This window comes from Ursus americanus, chromosome 12 (genome assembly GCF_024610735.1).
Source record: "Ursus americanus isolate L20-20 chromosome 12, mUrsAme1.1.p, whole genome shotgun sequence".
Classification (NCBI taxonomy): Eukaryota; Metazoa; Chordata; class Mammalia; order Carnivora; family Ursidae; genus Ursus; species Ursus americanus.
Genome location: NC_142138.1, coordinates 31,697,964 through 31,722,921, shown reverse-complemented (window position 1 = coordinate 31,722,921; position 24,958 = coordinate 31,697,964). Strand labels below are relative to the sequence as shown.

Genomic DNA, 24,958 nt, shown 5'->3' with positions numbered 1-24,958 from the left:
GCCTGCTTCTTCCTCTCCCACTCCCCCTGCTTGTGTTCCCTCTCTCGCTGGCTGTCTCTCTCTCTGTCAAATAAATAAATAAAATCTTTAAAAAAAAGAAAAAAAGGAGGAGACAGTGAGAAAGCTCACTCTTGTCTTTACAAAGAAGAATGGATTATAGGCAAGAAAACAAGTTAAATAGGAGTTGGTTTGAGGCTAGAGATAACTGTGACCTGGGAGGACATAGGTGACCGAAGGAAGGGATAACAATGACAGTGAAATGAGGAGGAAACTGATAGATTTTTAGAGTGATTTAGAAGGTAGAACGAATGAGACTTCGTGAATGACTGGATGTGAGGCATGAATGAGAAGGTGGAACTCTTTAAGCCTCCCAACTTTCTGATATGAGCATCTGGATGGGTGATGAAGCCAAATAAACACATGGATATATGTGCCTGAAGCTCCCCCAGACATAGGAAGAAAACCAAGTCATGATATCACTGAAGCCAATTAAAATGTTTCAAGAAGAGGGGGAATGCCTGGCTGGCTCAATTGGTAGAGGCTGCAACTCTTGATCTTCAGGTTGTAAGTTCAAGCCCCATGATGGGTGTGGAGACTACTTAAAAATGTTTCAAGAAGGAGATGCAGCATTTACAGGTCAACTTGCTTGAAAATAGTTTGTGAGATAACTGTACATTTTACAAACATTAAAGTGGTATAGGGGGTGTAACTTTGTGACGGAATTAAGTTTGGTAGCAATATCCCGAAGTGATGGGTGAGTGCTTTGGAGAATTAAATAATTGTGATTAAATGGCTTTGGTCATTTAATATGTACTGGATGGGATGGAAGGTGAAGTGAAAGAAGGAAAGGAAGGAATGAGGGAGGGAGAAAGGGAAGGAGGAAACATGGGAAGGGAAAGAAGAATGGAGAGAATGGAAGGAAAGGTAGAGCAGGAAACTTCCTGCTTAGATAACGTCTGGAAAACATGCCTTCCCAGAGAAGGAAGGTAATATTCAATCCTCTAAGCCAGGCATGGCAACTTAATCAGAGCCTTCTCAACATCACACTAAAGCAAACACCTTTAACTGACTGGTGTTAACGCCATAGGAGACTTTATAGCTTATTTGCTGTCCCTACTTTTGACAGATTCCAGAATTAATATTCTCCAAAGTTTAATTATTATTCTTAACATACTCTATTTTTTTAATCAAAAAAAATTTAAGGTTTGTTTATTTGAGAGGGAGAGTGTGTGTGTAAGTACAGGAGGAAGGAGCAGAGGGAGGAACTCTCAAACACTCTGTGCTGAGAGCGTGGAGCCTGACACAGGGCTTGATTTCAAGACCCCGAGATCACAACCTGAGCCAAAACCAAGAGTTGGATGCTTAACCAACTGCACCACCCAGGCACCCCAAATTTTAAAAACTTCTAAAGTAATCTCTACACCCAACATGGGGCTCGAACTCACAACCCCAAGAGTTGCATACTCTACTGACTGAGCCAGCCAGGCAACCCCTCTTAACATACTTTTAAAAGAGCTGAATCCTAATGGCATTCTCCAGTTACATTCTATCTTACCATGCTTCTCCTTGCTTCAGCAAATGCCTTCTTTTCTTCCTCTATTCTCCTCCTGGCTTCTTCTTCCGCTTTCCTTTTTTCATCTTCTCTCCTTTGTCTTTCTATCTCTTCAAAACTGAGTTTGAGTTTACCAGGGCGGTACCCTTTTAAAATTTTTTCTGTGTCTTGGTTTTTCTCCTCTTCATTTACCTAACCAAGAAACAACTCATTACTAAGAACTGAGATTCATCAAATGCAGGAATGAATTATCAATTAAAAGGCACAGAATCAGTCACCTCACACACAAGTATTTTCTTGCCCTTAATATACTTGACCAAAATTCCCTTCCTTTATAATGTCTTATCTGATAAAGTATTCAAATTTGGAGAAATTCCAAATAAAGATGTACTCAAGTTAAATAACAGTTCCCAAGAAAGTCAAATTTTTAAATAAAGGGAGTGTTGGAAAAAATTTAAGGGGTCATTAAGAGTTCTATTAAATATTAACTCTCCCAGAACAAAACATAAAATGTGTGTGTGTATACTTTCTATGCTTCAAGTATACCTATAGAGAGTCTCTTTTGTAGTAAAATAAAGTTCTCATTTTGTAATTTTCATGGATATTTTACTATGAACTATGGTACTTTTCCTTATACTAATCAGGTAAAAGGTTACCTGAAACTATTTTTTATAAAATTCAAATTTTATGATTTTATAATTAAAATTACAGTTAAATATTATTTATTGAAGTTTATGATTTGATTGATATTTTACTTATTTCTTCCACGAAACTGACCACCACGGACAGCTAAAGTGTGTACGTATTATGCAATTATAATTACCCAAAAATAGTTAACATTTTCAAACAAATGTCTAGAGAACTTAACTTTTGTAGATACAGCCCTTAGAACATCATTAATGCAAGTTGATCAAGAAATTCTCAAACTTGTAAAAAAATTATAGATAGTCCATTAAAATTTTAAAAATTTTTATAATGAGACTTGGAATCAGTATTTTCTTATTTCAATTTTATTTTTTATGGATAGTTATTAATATAATAACAGTTAACATTTGTGTTATAGCACTTATTACATGCCAGACATTACTTTAACTGCTTTCTGTATTAACTCACTTAACAACTTAAGTACACACAATTATTTTCACCATTTTACAAATAAGGAAACTAAGACATAGAGGGGTTAAATAACTTGTCTCTGGTTACACACTTAATAAACAGTAGATATGTGAATCCAGGCCATGTGGTTCCAGAAGCTATGCTCTTAACCACTACACTCCATACCTATATATACTTATATATACACCTACGTATATACACACACTCTATACATATATAGATATAGATACACACACACACACACACATCTACATCTGTGTAGATGACAAACAGCATATTCCAAAGTAAATTTATTTTGATATGTTCAAATATTTGAAAAACGGGACTAAAACTAAGTGTACACATATGATTAGACTTGAAAGTGTGCGTGTACTGTACCCTGTCATTAAATACACTGCAGGCTGAACTAACAGATAAAGAGAAACCAGGTTCACTGACTAATTATTTTACATATTTATGATAATTTATAATATAAAAATAAAAATTTAAAGCATATGAGGTAAAGTGTCCCATAAAGGGAAACTAAAAAAGAATACAGACACATTTTATATAGGAAATATGTAGTTTCAAAATCAGACCCTTTTATACAGACAATCTTTTTGAATTTATAAGAATGAATTTTATCTAAAGCCAGCTTCCTTCCCTAATATGAAATGTTATATATATAACATTAATAAACTTATATATAAAATATAATTTATAGGTTATATATTATATATAATGTCATTATATATAAATATATACGTTATAGGGGCACCTGCTGGCTCAGTTGGTGGAATGTACAACTCTTGATCTCAGGGTTGTGGGTTCAAGCCCCACGTTGAGTGTAGAGATTACTTAAAATCTTTACAAAATACATATATGATTTATGTTTAAAAATATGTTATATATATATATTTGTTTGTTTTACCATTTGCCGCCTTGCTTCTTCAAAAGCACGCTTCTCTTCTTCTAAACGTTGTCTTGCTTCCTCTTCAGCTTGCCTCCTTCGGTTTTCTTGTCTTTGTCTTTCCAATTCTTCAAAAGTTAGTTTCAATTTTCCAGGAGAAAGTGATTCTTTTTTTGCCTCGCTTTCTAGTTCATCATCCTAAGAAACATTGTGAAAACACATCTGTTAATCATAAAAGGAAATGCTGGTAACTTAACTGCTTTGATTTGTTCCTAAAAAAAATAAAAATAAAAACTAAAAATAAAAATTACCATGACCAATGAGAGACACTTCGCTTCCTTGAGAGATCGCCGTTGTTCTTCGTATCTTATTCTTTTATCTTCCTCATACTTGACCCTTTCTTTTTCTTCTCGTTCTTTCTCTAGATCCTCAAAATTCTTTTTTATCTTTCCAGAAGTTTTGTGTGATTTGACAGGTACCACTGTTACAAGTAGTGAATCATCTCCTTCCTAATTTATAAAATAGATAATTAGCATATTTCTTGCTAACCCAAATTCAGCTTTCATGGGACTTTACCTCCAGTACTGGTGAATTTCATTACATTGCCATCAATGTTACGAAGAACAAAAATTTATATATATATATATATATTAAACATTTCTATTCAACAGTTCTTTCTCTGGATTCATTGTACATGGAGTTAATTTAACTGAAATCCATTGCTTCAGGTTCAAGGAGCATCTTCTTTCCTGGAAGGTGGTGTTAATACAGCTGTTTGGCTAAAACCGCATGACATCATCTGAATTTAGCTGTCCGTGCACTAGTTCCACAAAAAGTGAGGTGCATGTGAGTGTACTCGGAATCAATTTGATGGTGGATAGATTCAGTTTAAACACACACAAAAAGTCTCTCCGTAGGGCTTTTTTCTCCATACAAGTTTTTAAATACGTAACAAAACTATTATTTAGTGAGGAAAAACAAACAGTATTTCCAAGTTATTTATAAAACACTTAAAGACAATACTCATTGGCATTTGGTCCTAGTAAAATATTCTTAAACTTGTTGTTTTTAAAATTCAGTTAGTTCTATTACATAATCTGTTGTTACCTCTGAAATTTTTTCAAAAAGAAAGCAAGTTATAATACGTTAACACGTGCCCTTAAAATAAAACTGCTTCCAATTTATGTGGCTATCGTTTTAGGCACACCATCAAATTGACTGATGTTTAACTTTCTTTGTTAGATAAAAAGGGATTAACTAAAATTTTTGTGGCTGTTGAACATTCCTTCATGGTACTCAACACTGTACTTTCTACTAATATGTGATAAAACAAACTATCAAGAACTCTGAGGAGAGAAGACAAATGATGAAAAAAACCCTGCTTTTTAAAAATGTTAGCTTTCAACAATCTTGACTATTAGTAACAGTTCAAGAAACACGTAGTCTTGGATCAGTATTTTAAACTGAGACTTGCGTCTCTAACCATGAAAGCAAAAACATACTTTTTTTTTCATACTTTTAAGATACTAAGCTACTGTTTGAAAGTGCAAAAGTATGATCTTGCTTTTGCAAAATACTTTTGTCCTTTTTGTTGCTGTTGCTATAATTATAATAAAAGTAAAAATGCTTTTAATTTTTTAATTAAAAGATTACTTGTGAATCAGATAATTTTAGGTGATGTTTCGTTAAAGGAAATGTCCATTTACCTCTGGTGTTGATTCAGTTCCCGTATTGTTTATGTCCTCAATCTATTGAATGAGAATTTCATATCATTACATTACATTGAATTTCTGCTTTCTGCTTTTAAATATACAATTGAAAAGTAATTTAGCTGTGACTTATGGTAAATTTTCAAATTTATAATTTTGAAATATGTTTCTCCAAATTAGCCTATTATGTCCTTTTAAGTGGAGATTAAACCTTATATTAGTTTTTATATTTGACATCAAAATCAATATCTAGGGAATATATTAAGAAAAATATTAAGATAAAGCCTACCTTTGTAATTCTGGAATTTGAAAAATGTACCAAACTCTTATGACCTGCTGTAAGCTTACAAGTAGCAATTATTAATTAAATTACCAATTTAAACTGAGATAAATTTCTCCATTCTCTGTCTCTGCCCCAAAGTAAAACCTACATTAGTGTTCAAATATTGTGCAATATAAATATATGGCAAAAATATAACTGACACAGTAATACAGTGCAGTGCACTAGCTTTCACATGGCTAGTTTAGAAGGGGAAAGAATTCTGGTAGATACAATTTTTTACTCTCTATTTTGACCACGTCTAGGAAGGAAAGGCCCTCATTCAATAGAAGGGGTCTCAACTTGGACATTACTCATAAGAAACACCATTAGGGTAGCTTGAGGGGCAGGCTAATGTATGTAACAAACAGAAATGAGAAAGAAGATAGGTGATTTAAATAATGCAATGTTAGAGATCTCAGGAAAAGGAAACATAAGCAATGGGAAAATGGGAGAAGTTAGAAAGTAAACATTTACTGTTTATTGTTTAAACATGATTTTTAATATCAGTGAAGGAGTCTGGAAGTAGTTTCTTCCTTATGCAGGCTAATGGAATTCTGTTGTACCTTGGGTCGTAATAGGAACTGGACTGGCTAAGTCCCTGTTCTTCATCATTTCACTTTCCTTTTCTATATTCTCTGTCATAGGAGAATTAATACATTTTATTAAGATACCAAATTTCTTGAAAGATAAATTCTGAATAATTTATTAAAAATAAATCTATTTTACATTTTAATAATTTTATTAAGTTTTGTTTAGAATAATTTTTTTGCACAATTATATATTACACTGATAATATTTACACTGTAAATGGTGAAGGTTTTATTGAATGATGTATTGTACTAAGAAAAATTTTAAGCTATAATAAAATAATTATGAAATTATTTCTCTTCAAGGGCACCTGACTGGTTCTGTTGGAAGAACATATGACACTTGATCTCAGGGTCATGAGTTCAAGCCCCACACTGAGTGTAGAGATTACTTTAAATAAATAAATAAACTTAAAAAAAAAAAGTATTTCCCTTCCAAAGAATGCGAACAATTCCTTGGCAAGTCGCATTTGTCTCTCAATAAAAAGTTTTAGGAGATATGGTGAGAAGCCAGACACTGAAAGTACAGGAAAGATAAATTCTAAATTTCTTAACCCCAAATTTCTTTTACTTGCTGCTAAAACCTCAGATTTTTATTAGCTTATGGTAAGATAATAAATTATATTTGGAGTGTTTTTTGTTTTGTTGTGTGCTTTCTTCTTTGCTCATTTTAAGCCGTTATCAAAACTTTAACAGAAGACAGAATTTTGTTTCCATTGGGTTTCAATAAACAAAGAAGGTGAATTTGTCTGAGTGGCCGTGGTGTCAGTATATTCACAGAGAACTGAGACGTTCAGTTCCGTTACAGTGTTGGCTCTCAGAAGCTACCATTGAAGAGCTGCTTCCCAACTATTTCTTTTACTCCTTCCCAGAGCAACTTTCTTTTGTCCCCTTTATTTGCAACATCCCAGTCCCCTACCAATAAGTTCTCGTTTTGTAAGCTGACAGATGTTAACCTTGCCCATCAGAGTATCCTCAAAGATAACCAGATTATACTAAGACTCTCCCCCAAATTTTATTGATCTTTGATTCTAACATCCAGTATACAAAGTTTACCCATTTTTAATTCATCATAAGACCCTAGAATCTGGTACTTATCCTCCTGACTCAGGAATCCCTTCTCAAGCATTCTTGAATATGGCGTTGTACAAGTGGGTTTTTCAAATTAATGTTAAGGCTTTTTCTTTCTTGGTTGTGGGGCTCAAACCAACAACCCCAAGATCAAGTCACATGCTCCACCAACTGAGCCACCCAGACGCCCCAACATTAAGACTTTTCTTGATTACCTATGTCATACTTCTTAAATTCAAAGATTCAATTTTATTAGACTTGAGCAGAAAATGTACTTAAATTTTAAAATTGGGCTTTCCATATTTGTAAGATAAAATTACTATTAACAGTTTATTTTGCTCTACCTACATATTCTCAAATAATGTAATAAGGCCAAAATTTTCATTAACCAGGACTCTATGGCATCCTGCCATGTAGTTTCTGGAGTTACTAAAGAAGTGTTATGTTGTTGTTGTTGTTGTTTTCATGATACCTTGTCTTCCTCTCTCTTAGCATCTCATGTCTTCATCCTATTCAAACTCACCTCTTCAACACACACCCAGTTTTTCTGTGAGAAATCACGGCCTACATATTCAGTTCTTGGGGTTGTAATGGGTCTTAAAATCTCATGAGTCTAGTTAGTGCTTTTTGAAAAAGTATAGACTTAAAATAAGTAGACTAACCCCATGCACATACCCACTGTTTGTTGTCAAATACCTTATTAATTATTTATTTTATCATTTATTACCTTCTTTTATAATGTATATTATAAATATAATTACATATGCTAATATATTTTAATATTTACAATATAAAATCTGTAGTACTTATTATATTTGTACTCCTGGGTGAAATTTCATTGCAAAATGAATTCTCATCTTTGATGACTGGAGATGGCAGAGATAAAGTACATGCCATCCTTTCTTTAGATAAAGAGGTACAAAGTGATAAAATATAGGAAATTCCAATTCTTTTCTATAATTCATCTGGCATATGTCATTATATGCCACTATACAAGTGGCTATTTGTGCCACAGAAAGTTATATGCAAAGTCTGGGTAAATAAATGTCTTTGACATTTAAGTATGGCATATGCTTTGCCTTCTTTGTCATTTTTCTCTTTAGAAAGGTAAGAAACTGGAAGGAGCGTAGCAAATAGGTTTATGGCACTTAAAGATTAGGCAAAAAAGAGTCAAGTACAAAAAAAAAAAGAGCCAAGTACAATTTCACAATAAAAATGGTTTTATACTGTGAAGACTATGTTAATTTGTTAATGATAAAAGAGATGGACGAGAAGCTAACATGGTTTCATGACATTTTATCTATATGTACTATTATTTAGGTGAAACATTTACAGCCTACTTACATTGTTCTAAGTGCTTTGTATTTATTAACTCATATAATCTTTTACTTTTTTTTAAGATTTATTTATTTGAGAGAGACAGAGGGCACACATGCTTGAGGGGGGTGAGGACAGAGGGAGAGAAAGAGGGAAAGCAGACTCTCCACTGAGTGGGGAGCCTGACACAGGGCTCAATCTCAGGACCCTGAGATCATGACCTGAGCTGAAACCAAGAGTTGGACACTTAACTGACTGAGCCATCCAGGCGCCCCTCATATAATCTTACTAACAACTCTAGGAGATAAGTACCATCTCAATAAGCTCAATACACTGACCATCTCTTTTGATCTTACAAACTAGGTTAAGTACATAAACAATATCACTGTCATCTTTTCAAGTCTATGACTACAGATAATTTATAATGTAAAATATCAATGCATGAAAGAAATCTTGTGAACTGATCAATTCTTAATAAAATAAGATTATGACTATTGGAACTTCACGTTTCTTTGTCATTATAATCAATCATTTTGAGAGATTAGCTTTTTCCGGAAATTAGATCAGATTCTTGAGGGTTTTTTAATTAAAATAGTTTATATATTTGACAGAGAGAGAGAACACACAGGGGGAGTGTCAGGGAGAGGGAGAGGGAGAAGCAGGCTCCTCATGGAGCAGGAAGCCAGATGGGGAGCTCCATCCCAGGACCCCAGGATTATGACCCAAGCTGAAGGCAGACACTTAAGCGACTAAGCCACCCAGGTGCCCCCAGATTCTTGGGTATTTTAAAAATACTTACCAACCTCTTAGTTCTCATGCTTTAAGCTAAAATATATGGGAATTCTAAATTCATTAAAGAGACTATACAAAATCATCATAATTTTTTTCTCCCCTCTAATTTGTCCCCTGCGGCTATGGGCATCAATAATGGCTATCTGAAAGAAAGAGCTGTCGCACATTTCTCCCCTTTCCTACCAGCAACTTAAAAAACAAACAAAGCTGGGACGCCTGGGTGGCTCAGTCAGTTGAGCAGACATTTGCCTTCGGCCTCAGGTCATGATCCCAGAGTCCTGGGACTGAGCCCCACATGGAGCCCCTGCATCAGGCTCCTTGCTCAGTGGGGAGCCTGCTTCTCCCTCTGCCTACCACTCCCCCTGCTTGTGCGTTCTCTTTTTCTCTGACAAGTAAATAAAATCTTTAAAAAAGAAAAAACCAAAAAACAAAAAAAGTTAGTAAGCTAGCTAATAACACCATTGTAAAATAAAACGTGATTTGTTTCAAATTCTTAAATAGGAAGGTATCTTAATTATGCCTTATTGTGTAATTATAACCAACAAGTATTTATTCATTACTATTGAAAGACCAGCATATTGTGGATATTTTATGTGAAACTGCCTTACATCTCTGTAAAACCCTGTAACATGTCAGGAAAAACAAGAAATGTGGACCGGGTAAGGAATACGGACTGAATGACAAGATGGTATATAACAACAGTTATCTCAACATTCAACCTTAAAATAACTACATTCTGCCCTTATCCTTCTAGGCATTTGAAAATAAATATCTGTACTTAAAGTAGATCTTGTTTTCAAGTTAACTGCTATTTAATAAGTTAATGTTACATTAAAATATTTTAATTAGGCATTGTACTGATTAATTTTACTCTGTACAATTAGTTTCTGAAGCAAATACCAATTTAATATTTAGTGTATACCTGCTCAGCCCTTTTTGCTAATTCACGTTGTATCTTCCTCTTCTCTAACATATCCTGCTCAATTCTGCGTCTTCGTTCCTCCTCTGTCCTCTTTCTTTGCTCCTCTTGCCTTTGTTTCTCCATTTCAGCAAATCTACCTTTAACAGTACCTAAGAACATAAGAAACATGTTTGATATTTCGCTACACTTCCCTTTCTTGCAATTTCATTTACAAGTTACCTCTGAAATTTCTTACCTGTTAGCTTTGGGACATAAGCCTTTTCTACTTTTGAAGATACCTCTTCCTCATCATCAGAAGCAAGCATTTCTTTAATCTAAATGATTAAATAAATTAATATGAACATGTCCAAAATTTAGACTAAATTATATTATATACAGAGTTTGAAATTAACTTATAAACACAAAAAATTATTTTAATTATAGTTAATATAAAATATAGTTAATGTGAATAATAAAGTGTAAATTAAAAAGATGAAAATGAATTTTGCACAAGAATAAAATAAAATAAAATAACCTCCTGCTTTCTCCTGTTCCATTCTCTCTCTCTAATATATTGTTCTTTTCTTCTTTGTTTTTCATCTCTAGATCTCCTTTGATTTCTTTCTTCCCTGGCTCTCTGCATGGCTTCAAACTTATCCTTTACATCACCCTTGCCAAGTTTTGGCACATAGGTTTTTGGGACAGGTTTAGATGAAGAAAGCAGAATCTTCGTTAGAAGAAAATAAAGAGAAAAAAGTTAAAAAAAAAAAAAGATAGGAAGAAATCAGGTAAAGACAGATCAGAATAAGCAATATAGAAATACTAATTGAAACAGAAAATAGAAACAAGTTTGTAACATTTATACAATCATAATCTGATTACTTTCTAAAGTCTAAGTATGAAAAATACATTTTAGAAAATATGAATAAAAACTTCATTAATATAAAGAAGTTCCATTTTGTAGGGGTGTTTCACTGAAGCTTAAGGCTAGTAAAATATAAAAATTGAGTACTGGATTCTAATTGAAAACAATATACTTTCTCTTCCTACACCATTATTAAAGATTCAGATTTGACATCTCTTAAAAGATACCAGGACTAATTTCAATAAATTAGGTGAAGGTGAAAACAAAGCAAAAGTTTAGGCTTTTAAGTTTAAAGCCTAATTCATAGATCAACACTCTTGCTCGTTTCCCTATCAAATATGAATAAAACTGAAGGGCAGTCCTTTATTCCACGTGCGGCTGAGGTGCGCCAGGGTCTTTACATACAAGCGATTCAGAGGTTGTTAGTACTGCCGTACTGCCCGTCTAGAACTTCTGTAAACCAACATTAAAAATGTGTAAAACGGCTGTATCGTTCCAAGTCGGTTGAACTCTAAGGCGGCAAAAGAGCTTCCCAGGAAAGGAGGAATCTAGTAAAACACTGGAGAAAAGATTTCCCTCCACTCTAAAACCAGGAAAGCCAATTATTTTCATCATTTTGAAAATTAAGCTGATCGCTAAAAAGTTTCAGTAAATAAAACCTCGGTGCCTCAGAACACCAAACCGTTTTCTCCTGGTGATAATGGCAAATTACTTATTAATCTGTGGCATACCCAGCCTCTATTTTATTATCGTCTTATAGTGTCATTGGCCAGTTAGGGTTTTTTTAAACTTCATATTGTCGGGTGTCAGCAACTGAACTCTTCTCACTACAACTCCCAGTAACTACAGCCAAGAACCAGAAAAAGGCAAAGAGAAGTTTTACTGTAGCTGCTGGAAGAAGTAGCTGAGAAGGAGCCTCACCTGAGTGAATTATTGCTTTCTCCTAAAGATATACATCAGATCTTTTTTAATACAAAAAAATAACTTCTAAGACTTATCAAGGTATTAAAATTCTATTCAAGGTGCTAGCCGTCACATCCACTTCGCAATCATTCACAAATTTAATAATTATGCTGCCATGATTAGAATCCAAATGAAAATACTGGGCCCAAGAACAGCCTGTGAATTTTAGCTTTTACATTTTCTATCCTGACACTATGTCATTATGAACTATCACCTTTTCACCAAGCAACTGCCTTTCCGCAGCTCTACGTTTCCTATTTTTTTTTCTTTTTTAACGTTGGAGACTTACCTCAGCCTTTTGGGAAATATCATTCATGTTTGCTGTATGCGGTCTCCGGATGATTTTGGAGCTTTGTATATTTTTGCACCTGAAAAAGTATGTTAGAATTGAGTAATAATTTTTAATGACTTAATTCTTAATCTGCTGTGTATTTTCATAAACAAAAACAACATGTTAACTGCTCCTCAAAAAATACTGACACAATCCAGTCAAGTAATAAACTGTGATAACCTTCAGCTCCGTTTCCCAAGATTCAGGGTATAGAATGTACAAGGCACATGGTATTAAGAGATCCTTATAGGGGCATCTGGGTGGCTCAGCTGGTTGACTTGTCCAACTCTTGATTTCACCTCAGGTCATGATCTCAGGGTCGTGAGATCAAGTCCTGCGACGGGCTCCGTGCTCAGCATGGAGTCTGCTTGAGCTTTTCTCCCTCTGCCCCTCCCCCTGCTCATGCGCTCTCTCTCAAATAAATAAATCTTTAAAAGAAAAAAAGATCATTGTAAATTTATGATCCAGAACAGCTTGGTCAAGTACAAGTATCAAGTACACTTGCAAAGAATTTGTATTCTGCAGTTACTGGGTATATTATTCTATAAATATCAACTAGGTCAGGGTAGTTGATTGTGCTATTTAGATCTTCTGTGTCTTTACTAATTTTTTTGTGTGGCCTAGCTCTTCTAACAGTCTTCAACTATGTGGATTTCTTCCTGTCATTTTTTTTCATGTAATTTCAAGCTCTTTTAAGTGCATATGCATTATGATAGCTTCTTTTTGAATTGACTCCATCAGTAAGAAATTTCCTTTTGATCCCATTGTCTTGAACTTACCTGATATTAAAATAGCCACACCAACTTTCTTAAGTTTAGTCTGCATGATGTATATAATTTCTAGCCATTATGTACTTTCAACCTACATCTTTATATGTAAAGTACCTCTCTTGGACACAGTATATAACTGGACCTTGCTTTTTTGAAAAAAATCAATCCTCGTAATATCTTTTAATTACAGTGGTTTGTCCATTAACATTTAATGTAATTATTTATATGAATGGACTTAAGTCTACCATTTTACTATTTGTTTCTGTTTGCCTCTTTTCTTCTTCCTCTATTACTCTTCCCCTGCCTACTTCTGAATGGAGTAATTTTTAGAATTTTATCCATTGACTTAAAAAAATTTTAACAGTTGGGGCACCTGAATGGCTCAATTAGTTAAATGTCTGCCTTCGGCTCAGGTCATGATCCCATTGTCCCAGGATCAAACCCTGTGTCAGGCTCCCTACACAGTGGGGCGCCTGCTTCTCCCTCTCCCTCTGCCTCCTGGCCCGTGCTCTCGCTCTCACTCTATCTCAAAATCATAAATAAAAATCTTTAAAAAAATGTTTTAACAGCTTTACTAATTGACATACAATAAACTACACTTTTAAAAAGTGCACAGTTTGGGAAGTTCACATTTGTGTGTATCTGTGACACGATCACCACAATCAAGATAATATATACATTACCCACAAAAGTGTTCTCAGACCCCTTAACTCCCTCCTTTCCTTGCTTTTCCCACCCCCGTCCCCAGGCAGGTACGCTTTTGGTCCCTGTCGATTAAATTTTCTATAAATGAAATCGGATCGTATGTACTCTTTTGTCAGGCTTCTTTACCCAGCATAATTATTTTTGAGATTCATCCATGTTGTTACATATATCAATAGTTCATTCCTTTTTAGTACTGAATATTATTCCATTGTATGACTATCCCACAATTTGTTAACCATCTGTTGATGGATATTTGGGTTGTTTACAGTTACTATTACACAGAAAGTTGCTATGAATATTCACATACAAGTCTTCGTGTGAACATACTTTTTTTATTTCTCCAGTAGGTAAAGTATAATGGCTACACCTTATGGTAGATGTATAACTCCTTAAGAAACTGCCAAACTGTTTTCTAAGTGGCTGTACCGTTTTATCTTTCCACCAATAGTGTACGAGAGTTATAGTTTCTCTACATCTTCACCAACACTTGGTATGGTCGTCTTAATTTTAGACATTCTAAAGGTGTGTTGTGACATCACACTATGGCTTTAATTTACATTTCCCTAATAACTAATGCTATTGAACATCTTTTTGTATGTTTCTTTTCTACCTGTAAATATTCCTTGACGGGAGTATCTGTTCAAATCTTTTGCACATTTTGTTACTGGGTTATGTTCCATTAAGTTTTTTTTTTTTTTTTTAAGATCTACTTATTTATTTTAGAGACAGAGAGTGAGCAAGTGATGGAGGGCAGGGGAAGAGGCAAAGAGAATATCAAGATGACTCCCCACTGAGAATGGGGCCGGATCTCACAACCCTGAGATCATGACCTGAGCTGAAATCAAAAGTGTGACACTTAACTGACTGAGCTACTCAGGTGCTATTTTCCATTAAGTTCTGAAAGTACTTTATATATCCTGGATACAAGACCTATATCGCATGCATAATTTGAAAAGATACTCTCCCAGTCTTTTGTCTTTTAATTTTCTTAACAACGTCTTCTGAAGATCAATAGTTCTTCATTTTGAGAAAGTCCATTTTATCATATTTTCCTTTTATACTTTATGCTTTTCTTGTTGTACTGGCCTAACCTACAATCACAAAGAATTTAACCTACATTTACTTCCAAGAGTTTTAGGTTCTATATTCAGGTCTTTGATCCATTTTGGGTTGATTTTTTAATATGACGAAAGTTCATATTTTGCATGTGGATAACAATTTCTCCAGGACCACTTATTACAAAAATGTATCCTCTCTCCACTGAAATGCTTCTTGCACTTTCATCAAAAACCTACTGACCATACATGGGTGGGTCTATTTCTGGACCCTATTCAGTCTGTCTCTCTTGATGCCAAGAACAGTTCTTCTTCTTCTTTTTTTTTTTAAACTACAGTCATCATGCCACTGTCTTGATTAGTGTTTTTTTTTTTTTAAGATTTTATTTATTTGAGAGAGAGAGAGAGCTTGAGTGGGAAGGAGGTGCAGAGGGAGAGGGAGAGAGACAATCCCAAGCCGACTCTGCGCTGAGTGGAGCCCGATGTACGGGTCAATCCCAGGGCCCTGAGATCATGACCTGAGCTAAAATCAAGAGTCAGACACTTAACCGAGTGAGCCACCCAGGAGCCTGATTAGTGTACTTTATAATGAGCCTTGAAAAAGTTAGTTTAACTCCGATTTTCTTTTTTAAAACTTGTTTTGACTATCCTAAGTCCTTTGAATTCACATATAAATTTTAGAATCAGGTCATCAGTTTCTGTAAAATGCCTGCTGAGATTTTGATTGGGACTGCACTGAATCTGTAATGACATCTTGAGACTTCTAATCCATGAATTTTCCATTTTTTTACTCTATCTATATAACTCTCCATTTATTTACATCTTCTATAATTTTCTCAGAAATGTTTTGTTGTTTCCAGGATGCAGGTCTTCCACATTTTTGTGAGATTATCTGTAAATAATTCCATACTTGTTGATGCTATTTTAAATGATGTTATTTTTTAGAATTCAATTGATGATCACTTGTTGCTAGTATATAGAAATATAATTTTTTAAAGATTTATTTATTTGAGAGAGCGAGCAAGCATGTGAGGGGGGGAGTGGGGAGAGGCAGGGGGAGAGGCAGAAGCAGACTCCCCGCTGAGCAGGGAGCCCGTGATCACAACCTGAGCTGAAGGCAGACACTCAAGTGACTAAGCCACCCAGGTGCCCCTAGAAATATAATTTACTTTTGTATTCTAATATTTTTTTTAAAGATTTTATTTATTTATGTGACAGAGAGACAGCCAGTGAGAGAGGGAACACAGCAGGGGAGTGGGAGAGGAAGAAGCAGGCTCCCAGCGGAGGAGCCCGATGTGGGGCTCGATCCCGGAATGCCGGGATTACACCCCAAGCCGAAGGCAGACGCTTAACGACTACGCCACCCAGGCGCCCCATATTTTTGTATTCTCATCTTATATCCTGCTGCCCGGCTAAAGTAACTTATTAGTACCACTGGAGTTTTTTTGTAGATTCCACTAGATTTTCTACATAGACTTTTATATCATCTATGAACACATTTCTACTTTTTCCATTCCAATATGGATGTCTTATTTCTTTTTCTGGTCTGACTGTACTGGCTACGGAACCTTCAATACAAAATCAAATAGAAGTAGGGGGAGCAGACATCTTTGCCTTGTTTCTGATCTTAGGAGAAACACATTTAGTCTTTTACTATTAAATATGATCTTAGCTACAGATTTTTCTTAGATGGCCTCTACGAGATTAAGTTTCTTTCCATTCCTATTGTGCAAGAGCAATTTCAGGAATGGATGTTGGATTTAATCTAATGCTTTTTCTGTATCTATTGAGATAATCATATGATTTTTATTTTTATTGTAGATTATTTTCAAATGTTAAATCAATTTTTACATTTCTAGGATAAACTTTATTTGGTCATGATGCATTATCCGTTTAACATACTGATAAATTCAAATTGATAAAATTTTGTTAAGTTTTGCATCCGTGTTTATGGGAGATAGTGGTCTGTCGTTTTATTTTTTTGTAACATCCACTTTTGTTAACGGAGTAATACTGTTCTCATACAATGAGTTGGGAAGTATTTCTTCTCTTAATTTTCTGTAAGACCTCCCTCATGTACAACTGATACCATTTTTTCCTTAAATGTCTGCAAGAACTTTCCAGTGAAGACATTTGGGGCTAAAGTTTTCTCTCTGGGAGAAGACAACATGATGGAGGTGGATGGGACATGATTCCATGTAATTATTAACAAAGTCCTAACTTTTGTTGTTCAGTGCGCCTGTGGGTGCTTATTATTAACAATACTTTCCTAATAAAAGCAGGCCATGCGTGACTGTGTGTCATCACCAAGGTTTGTGAGTAATCTGTGTGCCTGAGATAAAAATAACAAGTAGCTCTAGTCCTGAGCTCTTACCTAAGTCACTGTGTCATACCTAGAGTTACCTATTAGAGATTTCTTCTTGTATAACCAATAAAACTTACCCTTCATTCTCAGAGCTTCTCAAACCTTAGAGTTATTTCTGGTTCATTCTTCTTTTAGATCTCCTAAATTATGATAGATTGTCAAGATTTGTGAATGTTTCTTTCAAATTTTTTCACATATTATTACTTCGCTATTTTCATTGCCTCCATAACAATACAGGTGAGCCCTTATTATCTCATACTTTGATTACAACAATTTGATGATCACACCTAAATCCAAATTTCAATTCTGTGCTTCCTAGTTAGGATTAAATAACATATGTGAAAAATTCTAGAATACCTAACATTAGTAAGTACCCATAATTTTGATTAATTTCATTACTCATGGTCTCCCTCACTACTTTTTTTACCCTCTTCAGTAACAACCTACATTTCCCTGCAGTGAGCACACAATAAATTATTTTTGTCATCTAAAAGAGTAATACCAAAAGGTATGAGAAAAATTTGAGCAATCTCACATAGGATTATAGGGATTAACAAATTTAGCTGAATTAACTCGCCAGAGGGAACTTCGGGAAACGTGTGTGTGTGTGTGTGTGTGTGTGTGTGTGGTGAAATGAAAGAAAACTGTGTGGGTTTGGTGATGGGGAAAAATTAGCCTGTCAAGAATAGTCCTGGAGAATAAATGAATCAGCTACCTTCATTTAATTTTTAAAAAATCTTCAAATTACATCTTGACTTATTTATAGATGCAGAATAAATTTAATTTATAAATTTAGGATGAGTAAAACCAGTTAAAATAGTCTTTTAATATCATTTCAGTATTCTGAGCTCTCATTTTGAAAGTCTCTGAAAATTCGAATAGTACTAACTTTAACTTTTTTTAATAAAATATAAGCAAGTGATCCTTTTCTGAGTTTGCTCTGTTCTGCATTTTGAGGATAAAAAAAGTTGTAGCAAAATAAGTTTATTGGCTTTTTGTCTTACAGACTTCTCTTTTAAGGTATAGATTACAAACCAGTTTGTAAAAAATTAGTTTTAAAAAAATAGTTTTGAAAAAGTTTCAAAATCAAGCAGGCAAATATCTATAGGGTCCCTTTACATTTTTTAAAATTATTTTTAGAAATTTTATTTATTTAGAAGGAGAGGGACAAGCAGACTCCACACTGAGCGCAAAGCCCAATGCAGGGCTGGATCTCACAACCCTGAGTTCACCACCTGAACCAAAATCAAGAGTCAGGTGCTCAACCGACTGAGCCACCCAGGCATCCCAGGATTCCTTTATAAATTTTTAAAAGGTGTGACTCTGCCTGGTAGAAACAGCATTATATTCCAATTGCTAACCCAGATGTCTTTCTGTGTTAAAGTTAAAGGTATGAATTTGACTACGTTTGGTTCATTAACTTCACAAGAAAGGATTCTATTCCACAGTCCTTGGTTGTATTGTCTTATCAAAACTATCTCACTAATACATCCTTTGATCACATATGAATAAAATGATGGTTTTAATCCAAGCTAACATTTATAGAGCCTTTATTGTACGCCAGGTAATATGCCAAGTGTTTAACAAGCATTATATCATCCACTCCCCTCAATAACCCTCTAAGGTAAAAACTATTATCAAACCCTCTCTCAAAATTTCCAAGCCCGGTAGTTTTAAAGTTCTTAAAATATTAAGACAAGAATAATATCTTTGAGTTTATCTAATAGGTTTGAAAATCTAATAGGTCTGAAGTCTGTAAATTGTTACAGATGGGACACCTGAGAGTTAAGTAACTTGTCCAGGACCACACAGCTAATGAGTGGTGGACACAGGATAAAGACAGGCAATCTGACTACAGAGTCTGCAGTCTTACCCACTGTATTATGCTGATGCCAAAAAAGCATACAACTGGCCTGTCTGGGGGAGGGGGAGAAATACCAACCGGCTTAGAAGGCTTAACCTACTAGTGTGGCCAAATTATTTGAGAACCATAATTCTGAGCAGTAGAAATATACTGGAATCTCAAAAGAAATGACTGAAAGTATTCTCTCCATTTAATGAATTTGTAGTCTTGAGCTGGCAACTGGCAGTAGAACATGGTGCTGGTTTTTCCCCATGTGAGCACAGCTTTTACTTAAGCAGGTTTATTTTCTTTTAAATTGATATGTGCTAGCAGTTATTCTCTTAGAATTGCTTGGAGTTAAGGAGATCCCAGAGTTAGGTTATTTACTGAATGAAAAGCAGTTAATTCAGCTGGTGGTGGTTTAGAATTCATTGAGTGAATTCATTCACATGTGATAAAGTCAGGTACTGTTTCCTCTGATTTTAAAAGTGCCCAAGTCAGCAACATGCAAGTTAGCAGTCCTCTTGTAATTAATGATAGTGAAAAAATCCAGTAACAATATTCACACATCCGCCATTCTCTTAAGGAACAACCTCTCTCATCATTCTGCTGAATTGCCAAGAGTCCAGAAGGCTTCTGAATTTATCTAACAGAACATTATTTAACAGTCCTATGCTAAACAAATTCACTTTTAATTATATAAGGATGGAGAATTTTGGTTTTATGAGGGATTTTTGAAGTATATGTGATTCCAACAAAGTCATGACATGGACTCTGAAATGTTCAAAAACTACTTGAATGTCACACATGTTAGTGAATCTCAACACTGAACCATAAATTAGTTCATCAAGGAAGTTCCTGTGGAAGGGAGTCCAACAGTCCTGACATTTAGTCAAGGAATGGATCATTATGCTCTCTAAACTGCAGCTGAACGTTTTCAGTTTCCTTAAATCTTCTCCTTTCTGTGTCCTACCACCCTCTCTCCATCCTCACTCCACGATGTCCTAAATCCTCTGGCCCCTCCTCCCAGGAGGGCACAATGACCCGCAACTCTGCCCAAACTGCCTACCTCTCATATATCAGCCAACTGGGGACCATGTCTTGGACTAAATAACAGCTGCTTAATATGTAAATGATCACAGCTTTTTGTGGTGCAATGTGTATTATGATATAAAAATTCCAGATCATTAATATAGAGAAATCTGTTGCATTTCTATACACTAATAATGAAGTAGCAGAAAGAGAAATTAAGAAAATAAACCCATTTACAACTGCACCAAAAAGAATAAAATCCCTAGGATAAATTTAACCCAGGAAGTTAATTTCTGCATATGCTGAGAACTATAAGACGTCGATGGAAGAAATTGAGGACGACACAAACAAATGGAAGGATATAATGCTCATGGATTGGAAGAATTAATATCATTCAAACATACAAAACATACCCAAAGCAATCTACAGATTCAATGCAATCTGTATCAAGATACTAATAGCATTTTTCATAGAACGAGGACAAATAATTCTAAAATTTGTATGGAACCACAAAAGACCTCAAAAAGCCAAAGCAATCTTAAGAAAGAAGAAAAAAAAACTGGAGGTATCACAATCCCAGATTTCAAAACATATTACACAAAGCTGGCACAAAGCGAGGCACGTAGATCAACAGAGCAGGATAGAGAGGCCAGAGAAAAAGCCACACCTATATGGTCAATTAATTTACAACAAAGGAGGCAAGATTATACAAGAGGGAAGACAGTCTTTTCAATAAATGGTGTTGAGAAGACTGGACAGCTACATGCAAAAGAACGAAATTAGTCTTTTTTTTTTTAAGATTTTTTTAAAAGATTTTATTTATTTATTTGACAGAGATAGAGACAGCCAGCGAGAGAGGGAACACAAGCAGGGGGAGTGGGAGAGGAAGAAACAGGCTCATAGCAGAGGAGCCTGATGTGGGGCTCAATCCCATAACGCTGGGATCACGCCCTGAGCTGAAGGCAGACGCTTTAACCGCTGTGCCACCCAGGCGCCCCCTTTTTTTTTAAAGATTTTATTTATTTATTTGAGAGACAGAGATAGCGAGAAAGAGCACAAGCAGGGGGGTGGGAGTGGAGAGGGAGAAGCAGACTCCTTGCTGAGCAGGGAGCCCGGCTCAGGACTTGATCCCAGGACCCTGGGATCATGACCTGAGCTGAAGACAAATGCTTAACCAATTGAGCCACCCAGGTGCCCCATGAAACTCTTCTTTCTTATACCATACATAAAAATAAACTCAAAATGGACTAAAGACCTAAATGTGAGACCTAAAACCATAAAATTCCTGGAAGAAAACACAAGCAGTAATCTCTTGGAAATCGCCCTTAGCAATGTATTTATGGATATGTCTCCTCAGGCAAGGGAAACCAAAGCAAAAATAAGCTATTGGGACTACAACAAAACAACAAAGGAAACACAGCAAAGGAAACCATCAACCAGCAAAAAGGCATCCTGCTTAATGGGAGAAGATATTTGCAACTGATATACCCAATAAGGGGTTAAAATACAAAAATATGAAGAAGTTATACAATTCAACCAAAAAAGCCAATCTGATTGAAAGATGGGCAGGGGACCCAAAGAGACATTTTTTTTCAAAGATGTACAGAGGGTCAAAAGACCTATGAAAAGATGCCCAACATCACTAATCATCAGGGAAATGCAAGTCAAAACCACAATGAGATATAACCTCACACCTGTCAGAATGACTAAATATCATAAAGATAAGAAATAAGTGTTGGCGAGGATGTGGAGAAAACATAACGCCAATATACCAGGACCGCAAACCGGTTCAGCCACTGTGAAAAATGGTATGGAGGTTCCAGTGCCTGCCATTCTAACTGTCATATCTCTCTCAAAAAGATACATGCACCCCTATGTTTACTGCTGCATTATTTACAGTAGCCAACATATGGAAGCCACCCAAGTGTCCATCAATGGGTGGATGGATAAAGAAAATGTCACACACACACACACACGAATATTACTCAGACATAAAAAAAAAAGAAAGAGATCTTTCCATTTGGGTTTACAGGGCATTATGCTCGGTGAAATAAATGGGAGAAAGACAAATACCATATGATTTCACTTATATGCAGAATCTAAAAAAACAAACGAATAAAGAAACAAACCCAATAAATTCTTAAAAAACAGAGAACAAACCAGTAGCTGCGAGAGGGGAGAGAGCTAGAGGGATGGGCCAAATACATAAAGGGAATTAGGAAGTACAAACTCCAGTTATAAAATAAGTAAGTCATGGGAATGAAAAGCACTGCGTAAGGAACACAGTAAATAATACCGTGTATGGTGACAAATGGTGACTACACTTATCGTAGTGAATACTGAATAATGAATAGAACTGCTGAATCAATGTTGTACGCCTGAAACTAATATAACACTGTTAATTACACTTCAATTTTTAAAATTGTATTTTCAGGTTCAATTTTGTCCTAATTTTTCATAAACTCTCTCTCATACAAAAATTTCCAAACCCGTATCTTTTTAAATTTGGAGAAAGGTTAATACAAATATATTTTAAAGTCTTTCAAAATATTCTACTAAAGCTTTTGTTGCTTAAGGACCTTTGTAGTAAAATGTTCAGAATTCTATCCTGATGACACTCTCAGTTAACTGCTGATTTAAAAAAAAAAAAAAAAGATTTATTTATTTGACAGAGAGACGCAGCCAGAGAGAGAGGGAACACAAGCAGGGGGAGTGGGAGAGGAAGAAGCAGGCTCCCAGTGGAGGAGTCCGATGTGGGGCTCGATCCCACAACGCCGGGATCACGCCCTGAGCCGAAGGCAGACGCTTAACGACTGAGCCACCCAGGCGCCCCTTAACTGCTGACTTTCTAAACACATCAAGAAGACCATGATGGTGGAGAAAGCACTGGAGTTAGAACCAGAAAATTTGTCTTAGGGTTTCTGTTTGGGCTGTTTATTAGATGCATGGTCTTGAACAAGCCAGTTTACTTCTGTGCACTTCAGTTTTTTATATAAAATAGGAAAAATAATGCCTTTCTCATTATATTGCCTAATAAAATGGACAGCGTCCTCCTCCAGAATGTCAAGATTGCATCTGACAGTCTCCACCGCTCCTCCACTCTGAAATCCTCCTCACTTGGCTCTAGGACACCTCTCTCTCCCTGTTCTTCCATATCTCTGACCATTCCCTCTGCCTCCTCTGAGGGCTTCTCTGCCTCTGTTTCTTCAATGTTGTCCTGCCCACATGTGTTTCAGTCTTTGCCCTTTTTTTCTCACTCTACACTTTTTATTCAGCGATGTCATACACGTTGGTAGTTCACATTGCCTCTTTAGCCTCATCTCTGTCCACACCTTCCTCCCATTCTATCATCCCCAAGGAAAAACGGGCACACCTCAAGTCTTTGCACAGCTAGCTCCCTCAGCTTAAAGTTCTGCCCATTCCCTTGTCTCTTAGCTGACTCCTACTCACCTTTTAGGTCTTAGACAGTCATTTTTCTCCAGCAAGTCTTCCTTGACTCTCCTGTGTTTCCACTGCACCCCCACACTTACCCTGACTCTAGCATTTACCATAATGTATGGTAATGAGCCACTTTCTTGACTGCCTCCCTACCAGAGTGTGAGCTCTTTGAGAGAACAGACTGTAGTTTATGCACTGCTGGACCCACAGCCTGTGGCATGGGCCTGGCATACAGAAGACATGCGGGATAACTGTTGACTGCATAAGTCAATCCTGCCAACTTTAAGGGGAAGCACTTTATAAACAGTTACAGCTTGTTTGGATATAATGTATTACTAGCATTATGATTCTCATCATGCAGGAATACAATATAAATAGAACACACCATTTATTATTGCACAAATATTTATTAAACATCTGCTATGTGCCAGGCACTCTGCTGAGCATTGAGAAATACAGTTCAGTGAACAGACAGATGCTCTCCCTAGTCTCATGCTGTTCACAGTCTCTTGGCCAAAACTCTCACCAAAGCCTTGGAACAGGATTTTTAATGGTCCAGTCTGCTTTATTATCTACAAGCACACGTAGGGTTCTTCTTTTTTTTTTTTTTTTAAGAATTATTTATTTATTTGAGGGAGGTGTGGGAGGGCCAGAAGGAGAGAGAGAGAACCTCAGGCAGACTCCCCCCCTGAGTGCAGAGCCCAATCCGGGGCTCGATCTCACTACCTGAGATCATGACCTGAGCCCAAAACAAGAGTTGGATGCTTAACGGACTGAGCCACCCAGGCGCCCTGACACAGGTAAAGTTCTAACATCAACCATCTCTGATATGGAACTGAAAGGCGGCAATGCACCGTACCCCCACTTTCCAGTTAGACACCCAAGATAATGACCTCCATTCTCAAACTACTGTTTGCACTTCTCTTACATCCACCCAGATTTTCACCTGTACATCCGGTAGACTTTATGCTCCTTTCCCAGGTTATAGCAGATTGGCTCCTCTCCAGTGCCTCAATGCCCATGAACTAATAAATTATAATTTAAAACAAACCCCAAAAGCCATCATGGAAAGATTTTTAATATCCACATAGCAATCATCAAAATGGAGAAGTCTAAAAGATCACATTCCTTTGACCCAACTTTTAATTCCTTAATGAACCAGACAGTTCATTAAGCACTTGTGTTAAAATCTGCTATTGGGGGGCGCCTGAGTGGTACAGCGGTTAAGCGTCTGCCTTCGGCTCAGGGCGTGATCCTGGCGTTATGGGATCGAGCCCCGCATCAGGCTCCTCTGCTATGAGCCTGCTTCTTCCTCTCCCACTCCCTCTGCTTGTG

At 36.0% G+C, this 24,958-nt stretch overlaps 1 protein-coding gene across 9 annotated transcripts in view; it reads right to left on the bottom strand.

Annotated features, from left to right (window-relative positions):
* The window catches only part of NEXN (nexilin F-actin binding protein), a 51,378-nt gene that overhangs the window by 15,098 nt on the left and 11,322 nt on the right, over positions 1 to 24,958 (bottom strand). For 4 of the 9 annotated variants that reach the window (XM_045801951.2, XM_045801950.2, XM_045801956.2 and 1 more), the window contains 8 exons: positions 12,374 to 12,452; positions 10,792 to 10,983; positions 10,513 to 10,591; positions 10,278 to 10,426; positions 5,264 to 5,305; positions 3,869 to 4,066; positions 3,579 to 3,755; positions 1,556 to 1,744 (listed from right to left, as the gene is read on the bottom strand). In XM_045801951.2, the coding sequence (XP_045657907.2) occupies positions 1,556 to 1,744; positions 3,579 to 3,755; positions 3,869 to 4,066; positions 5,264 to 5,305; positions 10,278 to 10,426; positions 10,513 to 10,591; positions 10,792 to 10,983; positions 12,374 to 12,400 (1,053 nt within the window). In that variant the 5' untranslated portion in view covers positions 12,401 to 12,452. Of the gene's footprint in view, positions 1 to 1,555; positions 1,745 to 3,578; positions 3,756 to 3,868; positions 4,067 to 5,263; positions 5,306 to 10,277; positions 10,427 to 10,512; positions 10,592 to 10,791; positions 10,984 to 12,373; positions 12,453 to 17,387; positions 17,451 to 24,958 lie in introns of all 9 variants that reach the window. The other 5 variants (XM_045801954.2, XM_045801953.2, XM_087866030.1 and 2 more) reach the window with 3 other exon arrangements.